We start from the raw sequence: 17,699 nt of genomic DNA, 5'->3' as shown, positions 1-17,699 counted from the left end.
CAAAAAATTAAGACAACCATAAATATTAGTATTATGATTTTACAGTTGGACTGTAAAACTTTTTTGAACTTTTTCTGAACTTTCAATATACAGAAGAGAACAGTGTGAACATTCATCAGTATGTCTCCTTTTGTGTTCTACATAAGAAACAAAGTCATAGTGGTTTGGAATGGGTTTTTCATTTTTGGCTGAACTATCCTTTTAAATCTTGTCCTCCAGCATGTAAACACTTCAATGTTTATTTGAACAGTTATTGAAACTAGCTTTATTTTAAAACATGATTCGTTAAACAGCCCAGAGATAGACATGACAAATGCAAACATATTAAGGTATTATTCAGAGAAGCATTTTACACTGACACATAATGTAGAACATGCTTCTAATGCATTTGCCATCTTTCACAATTTTCAGTAGTCAGTAGTACAAATATATACTTTAGTATTAATGTAGAAAAGCAAACCTCCCTGTCCTCCCACTAAATCTAAATAGTAATATATCATTTATCAGGAGGGCAGAGAGAGTGAATAGGTGATCACGTCTTACTATAGTTGGAGCCAGAGGAAGTCGTATGTAAACAGCCGTTTGTTAAAGTAGAGGTGATAGTGAACAACTTTGGCATAGACCTCCACACTTTCAAATGCATGCTCACATACACACACACACACAACCACCACAAAGCTCAAGCCAAGTTTCAGTCCAAGTGTTTTAAAATACTAAGTCCCTCTTGAATCAATTATGAGTGTGTAAAGTGTGTTCTACGCCCCCTTCTGGAGAAGCCTCTGCACTGCAGGTCAGTCTCATGTTGCTAGGCTCTTCGCTTGCTTCAAGGACCAGCACACAAGGAGGAAAGAAGAGAAAAGAAAGAAATACATTGTTTAGACACCTCCTCCATCAGTTAAAGGTGAAGTATATATTTTTATATACATTGCAATACTCCAATTTTAGTTTAATATGCAGAGACAACTATAACTAGTCTTAATTTTATTTTGAAAAGATATACAAGGGCCAGGTCAGATCAGATCACAGAGGCGTTCACACCACAACCATCACATCACTGACATCACATCGAGAAAGAGAGCCAGGTCTATTTCTAAACTATTTAAGTAAAATAGCCTACATAAAATATAATTTACTGTAATTAAAAACAATAGAGACCATAACCACCACAGACATAAAGGGGGAATCTGCCAATATTCAGAATAGTAGTATTTCAATGGAACAGTTTGGTTTTCAACTATTACACTTGATCCCCCATAATCTTGAATATTTGGTTGCGTCATTGCTCAGAAACCAGTGCACATAGCCAAATACACACTCTGACCTCAACCAGAAGCAGAGTATCATCCTAACACATATTTTCCAAGAAAGTGGGTTGAAAAATGTTTTGATCTTCTTCCCGCCACAACTTTTCAGAACATGTGGAGTACATAAACCAGGGCAGCAAAGAAGTAATACAGAAGTCTTTGCTCTACTTCTGCTAGAGTGCTGGAACTGTCACACATTCATTTAAAAACGTTGATGTTTTTGGGATGTTGGAGAACAAAATAGCTCCAGGAATTGGATAAAGAATATATTTTAAAGAGGAAATGGGTGTCAAATCAGTGTTGTTATTGTTTACTTAAACTATCAAGAACATTTTTAATAGCTGTAACAATATTTTTGGCTTTCTCCCTCAGCCTTGAGGGTAAATTTAAACTGCTGCATATTGTGATTAAGAAAAGCTTTTTATATTCTTAATCTCTGAGCTCTCTGTAGTGAGTGTTAATGAGAAGAAGCGTGGCTCACTGGAGGGTGTGGACTTCACCATGTGCTCTGACCTCACCTAAGAAGCATCCTGCCACTCACCAGCAAGGCCTCCTGGTTATCAGCTAGAGCCTGCTTAGCCAGGTAGCGCTCCCGCTTGATCTTCAGCTCCAAGGACTCAGGGATGTCTGGAACCATCCAGTCGATGGCACGCAGGACGAAGAACACCGCATGCTGAAGATGAGTACACACACTTATTATTAAGATGACCACAAAATAGAAATAATAATTAGTAGACAATGATAAAGAAACTGTAATCAATCAGGTATAGACAATGTAAACTGCATCTGCAACCCATTTCACTTTCGTAAAGTGAGATATTTCGTCAAATTCACTTCCGAGATCTTACTCTCTTATATTTTTTCCACTGAATCAGACTCACTTCTTAAATCTCTTTAACTAATAATTTCTTTTTCAGATTCCTGAAACCATATAAGAAATGTTTTGGTGATACTATTAATAAGGTTTAATCTACTTTTCTTTTCTTGTCAATGTTTTCCATTTTATTTTATTTATTTTAGTGCTGTTAACGCGAATAATCGCAACTAACATAAAGGTTTTTGTTTATATATATGTGTGTGTGTGTGTGTGTGTATAAACACACATATTTATAAATATAATGATATATACACACATATATTATATAAACAAAAACTTTTATGTTAGTTGTGATTAATCCCGATTAATCAATTTGACAGCACTCATTTTAATATATTTGATTAAATCATGTGGATTATTTTTACTTTTATTCATGCATTTAAGTAAGAACATGCTCCGTAAGAGCAGTTCAGCAATGGAACACAGTGCCGGTAACCATCAGAGAGTCTTTGTCATTCTTTTCTTTCAAAAAGAATGCAAAAAAAGGGCTTGTAGAGAGCCAAACTTGTGGGCACTAATGCTCTTGGTGTGCATTTAAACATTCTATAATTATTTTACATGAATTGTATTTATTAACCACAATGTGTTGTATGTAATTTTATCTTGTGATTTTATACTTGTGATTATTTTTAAAGGCTGCCTGTTTTACATCTGACTGGGGGACTACCGATGAAAATTAGCACTTTTGAGCTAACTCGGGTACATTTACATTGTTTTAATGTTGATTAATGTACACTGTCCCCTTTCAAATAAAGAATAAATGAAATGAAAATTTGTTTATTTTGCTTATGTATGCGTTTATTTTCCTTGTGTGTGTGGTGCTCTTTAATGTTCTCCTGAAGGTGTTTGTACAATATAATTTCTGTTTCTTTCATTTAAAAAACCCAGAGGATATTCAAAAAACACTAATGTAGACTGGGATCCAATTTTATCTAGGAACTGACTGGATGATGAAAAGTTGGTGTCAATGGGTTACAGTGTATTCTGGGAAGCTTAAATTCAAGAAAGAATCTGACTGTGATGTGGTTTGCATGAGGAAGATCAATGATCACCTCAAAGGCGATGATAAAGCCCAGTCTTACAGCCAGAAGCTCCCAGTACACCAGCTTGTATTTTCCATTTTCATCCCGAAACGCTTTATATCTGACACAAGAAAAGCCGTGACAAAAAAAAAAAAGACCACAAGAGAAGAAAACAGTGCTGACAGCTACAATTTTACAGTTCACTGCCTTGATTAGCAATTTTCCGATTGATTAGACCATTGCTAATATGTAAAAATATATATATACAACAAATTACCCATCCTGAAAAGAGGAAAAATATATTTATGCTTATTTACAATGCATAACTGATACAACAGAGTCTGATTTCAGATTTCTTACACTGTAGATCAGCATCAACAATGTTACCTGCACGTGGTATGACTGGAGTGGTTGTAGCTGGGTGGAGAGTAAGCCAACGTGAAATTGACATAACCATGCAGGTCATTGTTAAACTTGTACTGGTACAGCAGGCGTGGCAAAAAATCTGAGGTAAACGCAATGAGGAAAGCCTGTAGAAAATAAAAAAAATAAAAGATATTGTGGAACCTTTTAAAGACTACCTTGGATAATGTAAAGTAACAAGATGAGTCGTTTATGTTTCACAAAAACAAATATTAACAGAATGTACCACACTAAAGGATGTCAAATCTTCAGTCACATTTGCTCTGTGAAATTTCGTGGGCGAAATCCAGACACTTCAATAGGAATCTGTACAATCTGTATATCTGTATTATAGTTTTGCATATGGGCGAAAAAGATCCCTGTGCAGAATTCACTCGTGTTCCAAGTTGGTCACACGAATTTGCCACGCAGACCAACAGAAAGCTGCTTGGTTTGAATGTGACTTCTGTGTGAGCAGTGTTTTCTTTTTAGGTCAATGGTATTGTTTATTGTCAACATTGTAGCTTTTTTGCCCACAAAATTTCACTTCGAATTCGCTAATGTGACCGAACCTTAAAGGAACCGTATGTAAGATTGTGGCCAAAACTGGTACTGCAATCACTTTCAAATTACTGTAGAGCGGTGTATCCCCTCCCCCTCCCCCTCCCCCCTGACTCGAGGTTGCCAGTTAGGCTGCAGGATCCAGCAGGAACATAGGCTGCTACAAGGAGATTCCAATGGCAAGTGACGAGTCCCACACAGTAAGTTTTTTTTCTGTTAATTATGTTTATGCTTCATGAGAGATGTTTTGCGAAGTAAATATGTATCGCAAAAAAAAATTATCCGACACAATTGTAGCTGCAGCTGTGGTAACTAGAGCAGAGCTGGCAACCCGGATGCCGAAACACTAATGACTTCGTGATTAGTAGATAAGGGGAGGGTGGAGCATCAGGCCAAAACACAACATGACATCAACAACATCAGTTGAGGGCAGGGGGGCAGGGTTTCATAAAATATTGAAGCTTCCCCGGGCGCCGCCATTGATTAGCAGACCCCCACCTGCTGTTAGCATTCCATTGACTCCCATTCATTTTGGCGTCACTTTGACAGCGAATAACTTTACATCTGAGGCGTTTAAAGACTCCATTTGTCCATTATTTATTTCTAAAGAAACACGAAAATGTATAAAATGCTCCATTACCTTGAATCTTATGTTATGGCCCCATAGATGCAGTTTTTGTAAAAATAGGCTAACGATTGTGTCATAACCACGCGACTCTGTCGCACAGTAGAGAGATTACCGTATGGACAGGAGGAGAAGCTTGCGCGCAATCGGGGGGACGTGGAGGCAAAATGACAAAATAATTACTCAGAATACTTAGCAAAAGTTTCTCCTGCTCCTAGCTCATGGACACCTCCTACTCACACTCTCCGTCTCTGCAAGTTTCGGAAGGGAATGATTCAGATTTCTATTGGCACAGCTACTAGAAGACAGACAGGTTGCTCACGTCACATCTACGTCGTCAAGCTCAGTTTGAGTCTGCGCAGTACGCTCAGCCATCAGGAAGTGAGTGCTTCTAATTGACTTCACTTGTCTCCGTTGAATCCAATGGGGTCGCTGTGTCCAGTTTATATACTGTCTATGGTTGAGGGCTGCAACTTCACTTTTAAATGACAATATCCTGGCCGGACTACTGTTGTCAGTGATATAAGTATTTGAAATGAACATGATTTCTTAATGTCTAGTGACATATCAGGGCCATTTTATGATTAATTGAAATACATTTCTTACATACGGTTCCTTTAAGTATCAGAATTATTAGTTACGTGATAGAGGTTTTGTGTAGGCGCTCACATTGACTATGACGGACACGTGGGACAGCGCCTCCAGTATGATGAACCACACACCGATGTTCTGGGCTCGCTCTGCCACGGGTCTCCGGTATTCACACACAAACTTATGAGCGTCGAGCCTCACTTCCACCCAGTTATTTAGCAGGGCGAAGAGAGGAGCCAGAGGAAAGGCCGCCACAAAAATGGTGATGAAGCCAAACTGTAGGACTGGCAGCAGTCAAGATTAAAAACTGTAAGGTCATTCATTAAGTGTAGCAAGAATATCTGTACAGAAGTGTCATTTTCATGTAATGTTTAATTAAGTTGCATGATTATTGTACTGTAGGTAAAAATGTGAAATGTGAAAAATTAACTCTTACATACAGTAAACCTAAAAAAATTGGTGTCGACAAGACTTTTTAATATTTTTGAAAGAAGTGTCTAATTTTTACATAGACTGCATTTATTTGATCAAAACACAGTAAAATAGTAATATTATCAAATATAATTACAATTTAAAATATTTGTTTCTATTTTAATATATTTTCAAATGTGATTTATTTCTGAGATGTCAAAGCTAAATTATCAGCATCATTACTCCTGTCTTCAGTGTCACATGATCCTTCAGAAATCATTCTAATATGCTGATTTTCTGCTCAAGCAACATTTCTTAATATTATCAATGTTGAAAACGGTTGTACTGCTGAAATAGATAGTTCACCCAAAAATGAAAAAACTGTCATAATTTACTCACCCTCAAGTTGTTCCAAACCTGTATGAATTTCTTTCTTCTGCTGAACGCAAAAGAAGATATTTTGGAAAATATGGAAACAAAAATACTATGGAAGTCAATGGAGCCCATCAACTGTTTGGCTTCTTCTTTTATCTTCTTTTGTGTTCAGCAGAAGAAAGACATTCATAAATGTTTGGAACAACTAGAGGGTGAGGGTGAACTATCCCGTTCTTTTTTTTCAGGATTCTCTGATGAATATGAAGTTCAAAAGAACAGCATTTATTTGAAATAGAAATTCAGAAATGTTTTTTTTTTTTCTTTGTCATGTCTTTGCTTGCCTAGTCCACCAAGTGTTCCAGGACTGACACCTCAAGAAATATCAGTGCATGCTGTTCTGGCATCAGTAGCAACACATTCATTAAAGTTCATTAAGGGTGAAAGATTATCATCTTACCAATCTCCAGATACTCGTCAAAAAGACCCTCACATGGAATCAACTCATAGTCCTGCTCCCAACGCTTAGGCTCCTTTGCCTTCTGGGCCTTCTTCACAGATGATAAGGCCCGTTTCTGTCTCCAAGCCTTTATTTTACTGAGAAGCAGAGAGAGAGAGGCAAAGAGGGAATGACACAACTAAACCGAAATACACAGTGTTCTTATGATGATGACGATGATGATGATGATGATGATGATGATAGCTCCTCTGAGTGTATTTTTATGTCTAAAATAGAGCTGTGCTCGTTTGGAAAGATCCAGTTTTGCCCAAGCCTGACTGTGGTGGTGCATTATTGATAGGGGAGTGCTAAAAGCTTCTCCTGCGTGGCATTTATCCTGCTAAACCACTGGAACTGCTGCCTTAGATGAGAGACATGCTGCAGAACTGGCAGAGAGACAGTCATATATCTGCACAGTACCCTACAATGTTATCTGTGGATTACATCAATCAATACTCTTAAAGACAGCTATTATTGCTCACATTGACACACTTTCACTCTCCTACACCAGCATGAACGTACACACTCTTTCTATGACAGTAGGGACTTCCAATTGACTTCTGCATTTTAAGATGGTCATTAGGACATTTAGTTAGAATGTTTATTAATTATTCAGTATGTTTTCCACAATGTAGACAAAGCCTGACCACACACACACACCTCCACAGAAGAGTGCTGTGCCAACTTTGCAGCACTGACCCACCGTGCTGACTTGCTTTTCTCAGAGGACCAAATAATACAATTTCGATTCTGCAGGACTGAGACTTCAGCAGTCTTTTAGTTCAAATACTATGTGGTTTGCTCTACGATATAAAAAGCTTTTATGGTGCAGCTACAATAAATATGATTTGTTTGATGAAAAGTCAGGCTCTGAGGGAGACACGTACGGGATGATAAACTCCTGGGCGTTGTTGATAAGTTGTTTTCCCACCATGATGATGCAGAGCTGCTCAGCCAGTTCGATCAGACAGCCCCCTGGTCCACACTGCAACCACAGGTACATTTTTTATACATCTTTTTTAAAAGAAGTCTCTTATGCTAACAGAGGCTGCATTTATTTGATCATGAATAGAGTAAAACAGTTATAACGTGAAATATTATTACAATTCAAAATTGTATTTATTCCTGTGATGCCAAGTTTAATTTATCTTCAGTGTCAAATGATTCTTCAGAACAAGATTCTTCAGTCACTTTTTATCAATTTAAATGATAACCTTGCTGAATAAAGTTATAAATTTTTTCTTTTCTTTTTTCAATTACTGACTTAACTTCTGAACATTATTGTACATATACATTATAGAGGAAAACTTTGCTTCTTTAGTTTTAAAAAACGACATATAAAGTGCAACCTATTGTGGATGTATTGCAACAGCAGACATATCCTTTATTACAAGGCTGTCTGGACTCTGATTTACCATCTTTATACAAAATATTCTTGTAAAATGACTGCTAAACTGCATGTTTGAGCATTGTTAACGGAATAGGGAAATCGTATTATGGCATATAACCATAAAACTAAAAGGCAAAGCACTCACATCCTCATTCCGCATCCCAAACAGTTTGCCATAATGACCAGGATAGCCCACAAATCTGCAATAAAAGAGCAGTGAAAGTGCCCTGAATATTTTGCCTTGAAAAATACAGCACAAAAGGTTGCTTTGTTCTGTTAGGCTAGTTTACAGGTTACCTGCCCTTGAAGAAGGCCACATAGAAGGGCGACGAGTAAAAGTTGACAAACTGGAATATGAAGACTTTGAATGTAAAGGCATCTTCATATTGTGTCTGTGTCCTGTGCATTTCTGCAGGGAAAATGGTTTCAGGAACGGCCATATTTGAGTACACAAGATAAATGAGACTTATCTATAAGGCATGTGTGAAGTCTCAAAGCTTTATAGTAATTGCCTCAGAGAGAAAGACTAAGGACTAGAGTCCTAATGGCTTATTGATTCTGAAAGTCACTGTGGATGGGCAGGTTCATTACCCTGAACCCACAGAAAATGGCAACACTAGCCTGTGCGATTTGATTTAAACCCCAGGGAATGCGTTCCTTTATGGGGTCTTATGTGTGCAGAAAGCCTACCCCATTTAGTGAGCTGTTCTGCCAGGGCTGTGTAGACCTGCCCCATCAGCAAGATCAAAGCCAGATTCACCAAAGTGCTGGAGATATTGGCGATATTCCCAGCCTGGAAGACAAAAGTGTGTGTGGAGTGGATTCAGAGTTCAAGAGCTGCTGCAGGTGTGGAAGAGATTAATGAAATGCTGCATTATGGTAAGTCATCTCATATTTTAATTTAATTCAGATCGATGGGGTGCCCACCTGAGTACGCAGAACAGAACTCCCAGTTTCAAACATCATTACACTCACTATACTGCGGTATATGATCACTGTGACCAAGAAGATCATCACTACAAACAGCTGGGAAAACAGATTAAGAGGAAGGGGAATAGATTCGGGTGAATCATTATGACACATTATCTTCCTTCAAACAGACCAATTACAATTCTGTAGTTCCATTAAATCTCCAGTGGGTCTCACCATTATAACGATGACCATAGAGCCAGTCAGCATGCGTGAAATCCGGGCTTTCTCAGGGAAGTAGGGCTCCTTCACTCCTGTCACTGGGTTCTCCTCCATCGCAGGGGCCATTGCAGAAAACTCAGGACGTGGTGGTTCCTGTCCATTTCCAAGAGAATAACTTGCTATTATTTCTGATCTATAATACCAATTATATACAAACCCACAAATGTTAGGAATTATTACATAGGAATAGGAATAACACATTTCTTAATCTGCATTTTTTGTCCTGGTTTCCAGTAAAATATATAAACATTCTTAAAACAAGCAAAATGTTCTGAGGCAAAATACCTAACTTTTATAAGGACAAGTGTCTTTATGAGTCTTTCCTCCCCCAAAAAAATTATTCTGCCATGTGTAACTAGAAAAAGCTCCAAACACATTTTCTGAATTTTTTCGCTTCGGATTTTTCCCATATATAAAACTAAAAATTAAATAAAATAAAAAAGTTTTTTCAGATGTTTTTCCACACAAACAAAACATTTTTCAATTCTGATTTTACCCACATACATTTTTTTTTCTTCAGTTCTGATTTTTCCCCCAAATACAAACAAAACAAAATTCCTTTCAGGAATTCCATTATGTTCAGGATACTTTTAAAGGAAAAAGGACCAAAAATGCTGTGTCCATCAAACCTCATCTTCATGGAAATTCATGCAGTCCCAGTGGTGAGCGAGAGTGGCATTCTTGCGTTTCCAGTACTCCAGGAAAGTGACAGCCCATAAAGACATGAACACACTGAAGAAGACGGTGCCAGGATGATCAAACAGATAACCCACCTTAAGAAGAGTTGTGAATAAACCCAAAACAAGCAGAAAGCCCTAATGTTTAGTGTTCATTATTTGCAACCAGACTACAGTCCAAAAGTGAAGTGACTTAAAACATTCCTACATCTTTTACATAATCCATACACATAATATAAACTATACAAACATATTATCAAATGCTACAATATTGTGTCTTTCACATAGTACCCAATTCAAGCAATTTGAGCCAGGGATGATTACCTTGGCCATGGGACAGATGTCTGACATATTCCAGGGTTTGCAGGTTTCACACAGAGGACACATTAGATAGAGTCCTCCACTCTCACAGATTTCCTTCCTGTAGATGGTACATGGAAACAGGCAACAATGGTAGAGCTAAGATGAAAGCAAACATACAGCCTGTGTTTTTGAAGTATCTGTTTTCATGGTGTTGATTAAAGAGAAGAAAATGTTAGAAATAACCACACTCTTACTCCATTCCTAACAAAAGCAATAGTTTAGTTTTATGTAAAGATCAATAGACCAGAGTGGCAAAGTGTACAAAAGGAATGCTTATAGCATATAGATACAGATTTAGTGCTTCTAATTGTGTCTCTCTTTATGGTTTCTTGCTCTCTCATTCTCATTATTTTGCTTGTTCATTCTGTGGCGTAAACCGCAGCAAATATCTCCAACCCATCACTATTAGTCCTTCAAGCAGATTTGGTAAACAGTTGCTATAGAAACAAATAAAGGTCATAAAGCACATTGATATGAAATTATTTCTCATAGCAGCAAAATAGCTTCGAGGAGCACTAAATGTGTGTGTCATGTAGAGCTGCAAGAAGAGCAGCAGCAGAAAAACAGTTTATCGATAGGCTAATACAGGAGAAACTTACGCTGGGGTATTGGATCCCATTGTCAAAATACCCGAAACAAAGACGCATGTCCCAACCAATGCAGCAGGCAAGAGCCAGGCTGTATAAAATCCTGTGAACAAAACAGAATTTGGTTCTTTATGGTAATTACAATTGGTAAATACAGTTTGTTTCAAAGCAGCTTTACAGAGATAAAAGGAAAATAATGCAACAAAGTTTGTTTCCAGAAGCAAATAGAGTCACAGTCCAGCTTAAGTAAGTTAAGTAATGTTTCATTTTTGTTGTAAAAAAGTTATTCATTTAGTTTATTTATATATATAGCCGCTCTGGAGAAAACCGTGATGTCATCATCCAGCTCAGTTCAGTTCTCATATAATGATTCCAGGGAACGCACAAGCTGTGAATGCATATCCTGTATCTATATACATAACATAATTTTATATAAATATAAAATATTTAAAATATTAAAATAATATAAAAATGTTAGTATTTTAAATTACATTAATATATGAATTTTATATAATAATTTCATGTCATCAAGTGCCACTTATTAATGATTGCTGGAATATGCATTACACTGTCACTCTTGCAATGTCAAGAAAATGGTAAATAAGATCTAGTATGGTGCCTACTCACCCAACCAAGCAAAATAAAGCGCAATCTTCTCCCCAAAGTATTCACGGATGTGATCCAGAGGCTGGTACTTATACCATTTTAACCAATTGGACCAATAGTGGTACAGCACCTGCCTCTTGTTCAGCTGATCAGGCTTGATGTCACAACCTGGGAGCTCAAAGGGGCCCTTTGAAGCAGAGAAAAAGCTGAAAGTGTATCAAGCTATACTTTTAGTAAAACGTACATGTTTGAAGCGCATTGCTCATGTGCCTAACCTCATGCAGAGGGAATGCACCCGTAAAAGCCCCCTCGTTCAGCAGACGAGCGACTCCAACTTCTGCACGCTTCCTCCTGCCATATGCAGTCCTTGCTAGGATTTCATACACCTGCGAGAAGCACAGGTGTAAGCAATTATCATACACTCATAAGTACTCAATACACCATCTTATACATTACCATTCTTTTTTTGAAAGACCTTGGTGAGCAAAACAGACTTCTTTCAAAAACATTGTAAAAATCTCACAGACCCCAAACTTTTGAATGGTAGTGTACTTAATAACAATTTAATATACCATCTGATACACAGTTCCTGTTTTTTGCACACTCACAATGCGGTGTCTTTGTGTGTTGGTGAAGTAGTTTTCACGATCATCAGAGCCCAGAAACCTAACAAAACAGGAAGCCTAGGTAAATGTCTACATTTACAACTGTATCTGCAAGAATATAATCGTTTTGTTCACATATAGAAGCAGAGCATAACTTTTCCATTTTAGACTTGCGGAAGGCACACGTATAGTAGTCCACAGGACGGTTGGGGACCGATTCTTTCATGATGTTCGGCACCCAGAGTTTCTGAAGAACTTGAGCAGAAGTGTTGAAGTCTGGGTTAGGCTGTGCCTGTCAATGAACAAGAACAACTCATTTCAGAGCTCACTATTTATTTATTCTAGTGCTATTTTGAGCCCTCTGTATTTGCATTGAGAGCTCAATAGGGAGGTGAACATGAAAACGGATCTGACCTGCAGAGGCGCTCTAAGACATAACTCCTCAGCATAGTACACCAACACATCCCATGGAGCATGGAGCTTCAGATAGTGTATAGTCTTCTTTACACTGGATGATTCCTCCTGATAATAAAGAGAAAACCATTAGAAAGATCCTAAGTTGCATAAATGGCAATGTACTAAGAAAATAGACCTAACAGCTGAACCTTTTCCATCAATAGTCCAGCACTCTGAAGGTTCTGGATGAATTTGTCCCTCCATCGGGCCAGCTGAGCTTTTCTTCTCTCTGACCTGCTCTCCTCCTGTGCTGCTTCTACTGCCTCCCCCGCCGCCTCTCCTTGTGACCGTCCCCGACTTCGGCGCTTGCGGCGCACCTTCACCTCCCACACCAGCACAAAGTCTGAGGCAAGAGCGACCAGGGTTAATATGACTACATATTAAGCAAAGTGGTCTGTAAATTTACAGCGCTTTCATCAAACATTACCTATTTTTGCTTGGCCATCTCTGAAGTAGTTGCCTGGGGGCTGAACAGGTGGGCTTGCTGTCCGCTCACAATGAACGTATATGGGGTCATCATCATCATTAGCTGCAGTATTCAACTATGTTGACATGAAAATAGGCATTAAAGCAACATCATAAAAGCAAAAGAGCTATTGTTCCATCCTTTTTCTGTATTATTGATTTTTTTATTATCATCATCATCATATTTCAGCATTATGTTGCTTTTGCACTACACAATTTTAGCCCTAATTTTCCACTGGCTGACAGTTAATGGAGATCACCAAAAAAAGCCCAAATGATGCTTGCTTGCAAATGAGTCACTTCCCCTCCCTCTTGCAGCGACATCTCTTCTCTTCTCTAATGATGTGATCTCTTCTCTTCTTTACTGGCACAAGGGGGGACAATGTGTCACTCTTAAATACCCAATGGAATAAATCAAGTCAAATGATTTGACACACACATATATATATATATATATTTGCTATCAAATAACATATTTCCTGTTCGTGAAGCCATTTAACTATATACACGGGTTGGGATTTTGGGCTTTTTACTGTCGATGAGTGGAAAATCAAGGCTGAAGTCGTGTAGCTTGTGGGCGGCATAACCTGCTAAATATCTCTTTGGCATTCATGACATTTCTCAGATTGTGTCATTGAAAATTTACATATACTGAAACAATCATCACTCACGAGTACCAATTTGCCTCCGATTTAAGCAGTTTGTCAGCAAATTCAATTAACTGTCAGCGAGTACAGAAAATCAGGGAGAAAATAGTGTGGCATGTGGGTGGCATTAAATACCTAGACCTGTCTGTGAATCATCCTGCAGTATGAAATGTGTTTTGCTTGGAAATGACATCGGAGATGATAAATAGTTGTGTAGTGTGAGAAGAACAGCAATCAGATGAGTTTGAAAGTCCTATAATACGTGGGCAGTTTAAGTTAAGTTCTATTTTTGTTCTCAAAAGAAAATAGTTCCCAACAGAGCCAAAGCATAATTCAACCATTGTGAATCTATGAGCAACACATGGGTTGAATTCAGAGTAATATAGGCTGCTGCTTTTATCACTTTGGCCTTATAAAGATTGAGTTTATACCTTATTAAGCTATTTTCTGTGAATGTACAACTGAGACTTCAGATTCATTAGCTGCTATATGTAAATAACTAGAAGATTATGTTAAAGGGTTAGTTCACCCAAAAATGAAAATTCTGTCAGTAATTACTCACCCTCATGTTGTTCCAACCGCGTAAGACCTTCGTTCATCTTCGGAACACAAATTAAGATATTTTTGATGAAATCTGAGAGCTGGGTCACTCTCCATAGGCTGCTAGGTGGCCCAAACTTGCTGGCCCAGAAAAGTTATTAAAGAGATCGTTAATATAGTCCAAGTGACTACAGTGGCTCAATCTTAAGTATATCAAGCGACGAGAATACTTTTTGTGCGCAAAAACAAACAAAAATAACTACTTTATTCCACTATTCATTTCCTTCTCTCTGGGCCTCTAGTTGGTTCGCGTAGTGTTTTTGCGCTGCGCGTCACACACATGACCAGCGTCGGCCAATAGTGAGCCTACGTGGTGACGTGTAACACAGACGCGCTGCGCAAAAACACTTACGAGGCCCAGAGAGAAGGAAATGAACAGTGGAATAAAGTCGTTATTTTTGTTTGTTTTTGCGCACAAAAAGTATTCTCGTCGCTTGATATACTTAAAGGGTAACTAAACCCTAAACCAACTTTTTTTAGTTAATGGTCTGTAAGAATGGGGCTTTATTAGTGCTGTTCATTGATTCAAGTAGTTTTTTTTGACATTTGTGTTTAAAGTGTTTTAATTTTACAAAATATGGTGTAAAAACGTCTGAGTGCTGCCCTCTTCAGGTTGAACAGTGGCTACTGCAGTTGAATTTTCCTATTGGAAGTTGTGGTACCCTCTGACATCAGAGGGTACCAGCTAACCACGCCCTTGCCTGCAGAGAGATATGTCACAGATGCACGCCCCCTCTCCACTGGGCTCTGCCTACTTTTCCAGCATTTTTCAAATATTGCCAGTGGGTGGAGTCAGGCTCTGACCAGGGGTTTAGTTACCCTTTAAGATTGAGCCACTGTAGTCACTTGGACTATATTAACGATCTCTTTAATAACTTTTCTGGGCCAGCACCTAGCACCCTACGGAGAAGTGATCAGCTCTCAGATTTCATCAAAAATATCTTAATTTGTGTTCCGAAGATGAACGAAGGTCTTACGCGGTTGGAACAACATGAGGGTGAGTAATTACTGACAGAATTTTCATTTTTGGGTGAACTAACCCTTTAAGATTAAGGTGGATAGCCACAGTAGTAGCGTTTCATTAGCTGAATGAATCAGTGTTTTTGAACAAATTGGTTGAGTGAGGTTTAAATGACTCACAGAGTCTGTCACTTGTCTCCACCTACTGGTGTAAAGATGTAAGCTACAGAAGGAGTCGCTGGAACTGACAATCTGTCTGGAACGCTCAAACACAGACATGTGGAGCGATACAAAGTGAAAAGTCCAGATGCGGCTGGACTGCTGCTTGGCCAGTCAAATTCAAGGACAGGAACTAAGTGTTGTATATATGTATATATAGTATTGACAATATGACAGGTATTAGACAACTAAACTATACTGTATGTTTTATCAGACAGGAAAATAAGACAGTTAAGGAAGATTTAACACATTATCAAGAAGATATTGGTAATATATCCTCTTTTAGGTCTAGATATCTTGAAGTAACTAAAAACTCCAGGAAAACCACCAGGTTGCTTAATCAGCAAAGCCATATGCTAATTAGATAGCAATTTTAACACACAACGAACAGCTCTGCAATGAGTTTGGTGATATTGTTACACAGAAACTAGGACTCTTGTTTTGATGAAAAAATGTATCTTATAAAGTATGCATCCGAACACCATGTTACAAAACACAGATCTGTACACTCACATATCTGGGAGGGATGAAGCAACCATTTTGCACGCTTCCATAATTGTCAGGAACATGGGTCTCGCCGCTGTAGTCCAGATCCAGCAGCACCTCCCGGTCCATCAGCACCTCAGTGTTCCTCTTCTTCAGCATGAGAATCTCACAGTCACAACCAGATGCTGAGGTGAAGCTAGCAGAGGCTATGTCGTTTAACTCCCATTCAGAGCTTCAATAGAACTGATGTATGTACACAGTCCCATGCTCCAGTCCAGACACTCCTGCAGAACATCAGTGTCCAATAAATTATGCACACAAATTAAATTTGAGATAAAAGTGTAAGTGCATTCCCTGTAGAAGAGCTGCAGGAGAGGAGACAGAGGAAATGCATTAAGTGCCTCTATAAGCGGATGAGACCAAACCAGGGCAGAAGTGGGTCTGCAGCATCTCTTCTCTCTCTCTCTCTCTCTCTCTCTCTCTCTCGCTCTCATTCACTGCATCCCTGTCTCCTCAGCACTCCAGAGGGACACTTACCGTAACTCCTGGAATACGAGCCACTTGTTTTCTTTCATCTTCAGCAAGGAAAGACATGTAAACACACACTGAATGCATAAATCCTAAACGCTTGAGACTCTGGTGATGAGCAAGTTTTTGAATGCATCAGAACTGCACATAAATCCAGTTTCAGACAGACTATAGATGCGCTAAATTTAGTTTCAGAATGTACATAAATCTTGTTGCCAAAAGGGGTAAATTATCTATTGGAAGGACAAACCATCACAGTCTAAAACCCTTCAGTGCAAAGAACTCAAGAGATAAAATTTCACATTGGATGTTGAAACATTGCCACCTGAAATTTAGTCACAGAGGAATAATGCTCCCAAGTTTAGTTGCATATTCACTATATGCATTGTGTATATTTCTGATTTGCACTAATCATTAGCACTTAGCAATTCAACTCTGCCATTAGCTGTTTAGATGATATTTGCAGACTTCTGGGTCAGTCTTAAGTGCTGCATGCTTGGCTGAGAGCCACAAATAGCTTAGATTTCTCATTATTCAAGTGCAAGAGGGTTTCAGAGACAATAAACAAACTACAAATGTACAAATGACTGAAAGGAAAATCTCCATTTGTGGCATGTGATCCTTTTTGCTTCATTTGCCCCCATCCCATCCCCCCCAATCTCTGTGGTGCATTAATATTTTGATGTTACTGCAGCAGTGCAGACAGAGGGAGGAGAGAAATAAAGAGAAAGGGTTGGGCAGATAAAGAGAGAGTGAGGAAGGTTTGAGCACCTTCTGTTCATTGATGTGCACTGCAGGAGTAGAGAGGCACGGGTAACTGGAAAAAAGCAATACCACCTGACTGCAGAAATTCACCACCAAACAAGAGGGAAGTCAGAACATAGATTGAGACGACTCAATATTTTTATATCAAAACAACTCTTTCTTTTTTTTCAGAGGCTTTCTCACCATCACTGGATCTACATACAAGGAAAGTAGCACTAGAGATTATAGGGGTTCCTTGGAAAGAGGAATGACTGAAGTTAGGATGTGTTTAATTGCCCTTGTCTGAAGGTCATTGGATAAAGTGTTTTTGCATGTAGAAAACAAATGCAAGAAGCTACAAGAGGACTTTAGTTCTATAGTCCTGATGCCATTTGTTCCAATTTTGGTGGGAATTAAATGCATGCAAATAGTGTGTGATAATGTCACTGTAAATAGGAGTACTTCATTATGTTTGGCCATTAGATGGAGCCATGACACCCGTTTTATTTTA

General features: G+C 38.5%; 1 protein-coding gene across 2 annotated transcripts; it reads right to left on the bottom strand.

Annotated features, from left to right (window-relative positions):
- Positions 1-64: 64 nt before the first annotated feature.
- ano11 (anoctamin 11) lies at positions 65-16,392 on the bottom strand. 2 transcript variants are annotated; one of them, XM_082144328.1, is made up of 23 exons: positions 15,944-16,392; positions 12,967-13,081; positions 12,689-12,882; positions 12,498-12,605; positions 12,239-12,369; positions 12,087-12,144; positions 11,754-11,864; positions 11,500-11,665; positions 10,885-10,975; positions 10,247-10,343; positions 9,875-10,018; positions 9,201-9,338; positions 8,982-9,080; positions 8,745-8,847; positions 8,352-8,463; positions 8,200-8,254; positions 7,552-7,649; positions 6,626-6,762; positions 5,461-5,666; positions 3,591-3,733; positions 3,234-3,324; positions 1,846-1,977; positions 65-821 (listed from the first exon to the last, which is right to left on the bottom strand). In XM_082144328.1, exons 1-23 carry the CDS (start codon positions 16,073-16,075, stop codon positions 798-800), a joined length of 2,685 nt encoding a protein of 894 aa, XP_082000454.1. In that variant the 5' UTR covers positions 16,076-16,392; the 3' UTR covers positions 65-797. The 2 variants fall into 2 exon arrangements, with proteins under 2 accessions (XP_082000454.1, XP_082000453.1); XM_082144327.1 differs by having other exon boundaries at positions 12,239-12,375; positions 15,944-16,391.
- Between the last annotated feature and the right edge of the window lie 1,307 nt (positions 16,393-17,699).

The sequence above is a fragment of the Leuciscus leuciscus genome (genome assembly GCF_965113295.1).
Source record: "Leuciscus leuciscus genome assembly, chromosome: 18".
Taxonomy (NCBI): domain Eukaryota; kingdom Metazoa; phylum Chordata; class Actinopteri; order Cypriniformes; family Leuciscidae; genus Leuciscus; species Leuciscus leuciscus.
This window is presented reverse-complemented; position numbering and strand designations above follow the sequence as displayed.

Coding starts and splice junctions, on each gene's coding strand:
- ano11 (XM_082144327.1), bottom strand. CDS start 16,075: ATGCTGAAGAAGAGGAACACTGAGGTGCTGATGGACCGGGAGGTGCTG. Junction 10,976..11,499: donor GCTTTATTTTGCTTGGTTGG/GTGAGTAGGCAC, acceptor TTTTGTTCACAG/GATTTTATACAGCCTGGCTC. Junction 6,763..7,551: donor GCCCAGGAGTTTATCATCCC/GTACGTGTCTCC, acceptor TCTGCTTCTCAG/TAAAATAAAGGCTTGGAGAC.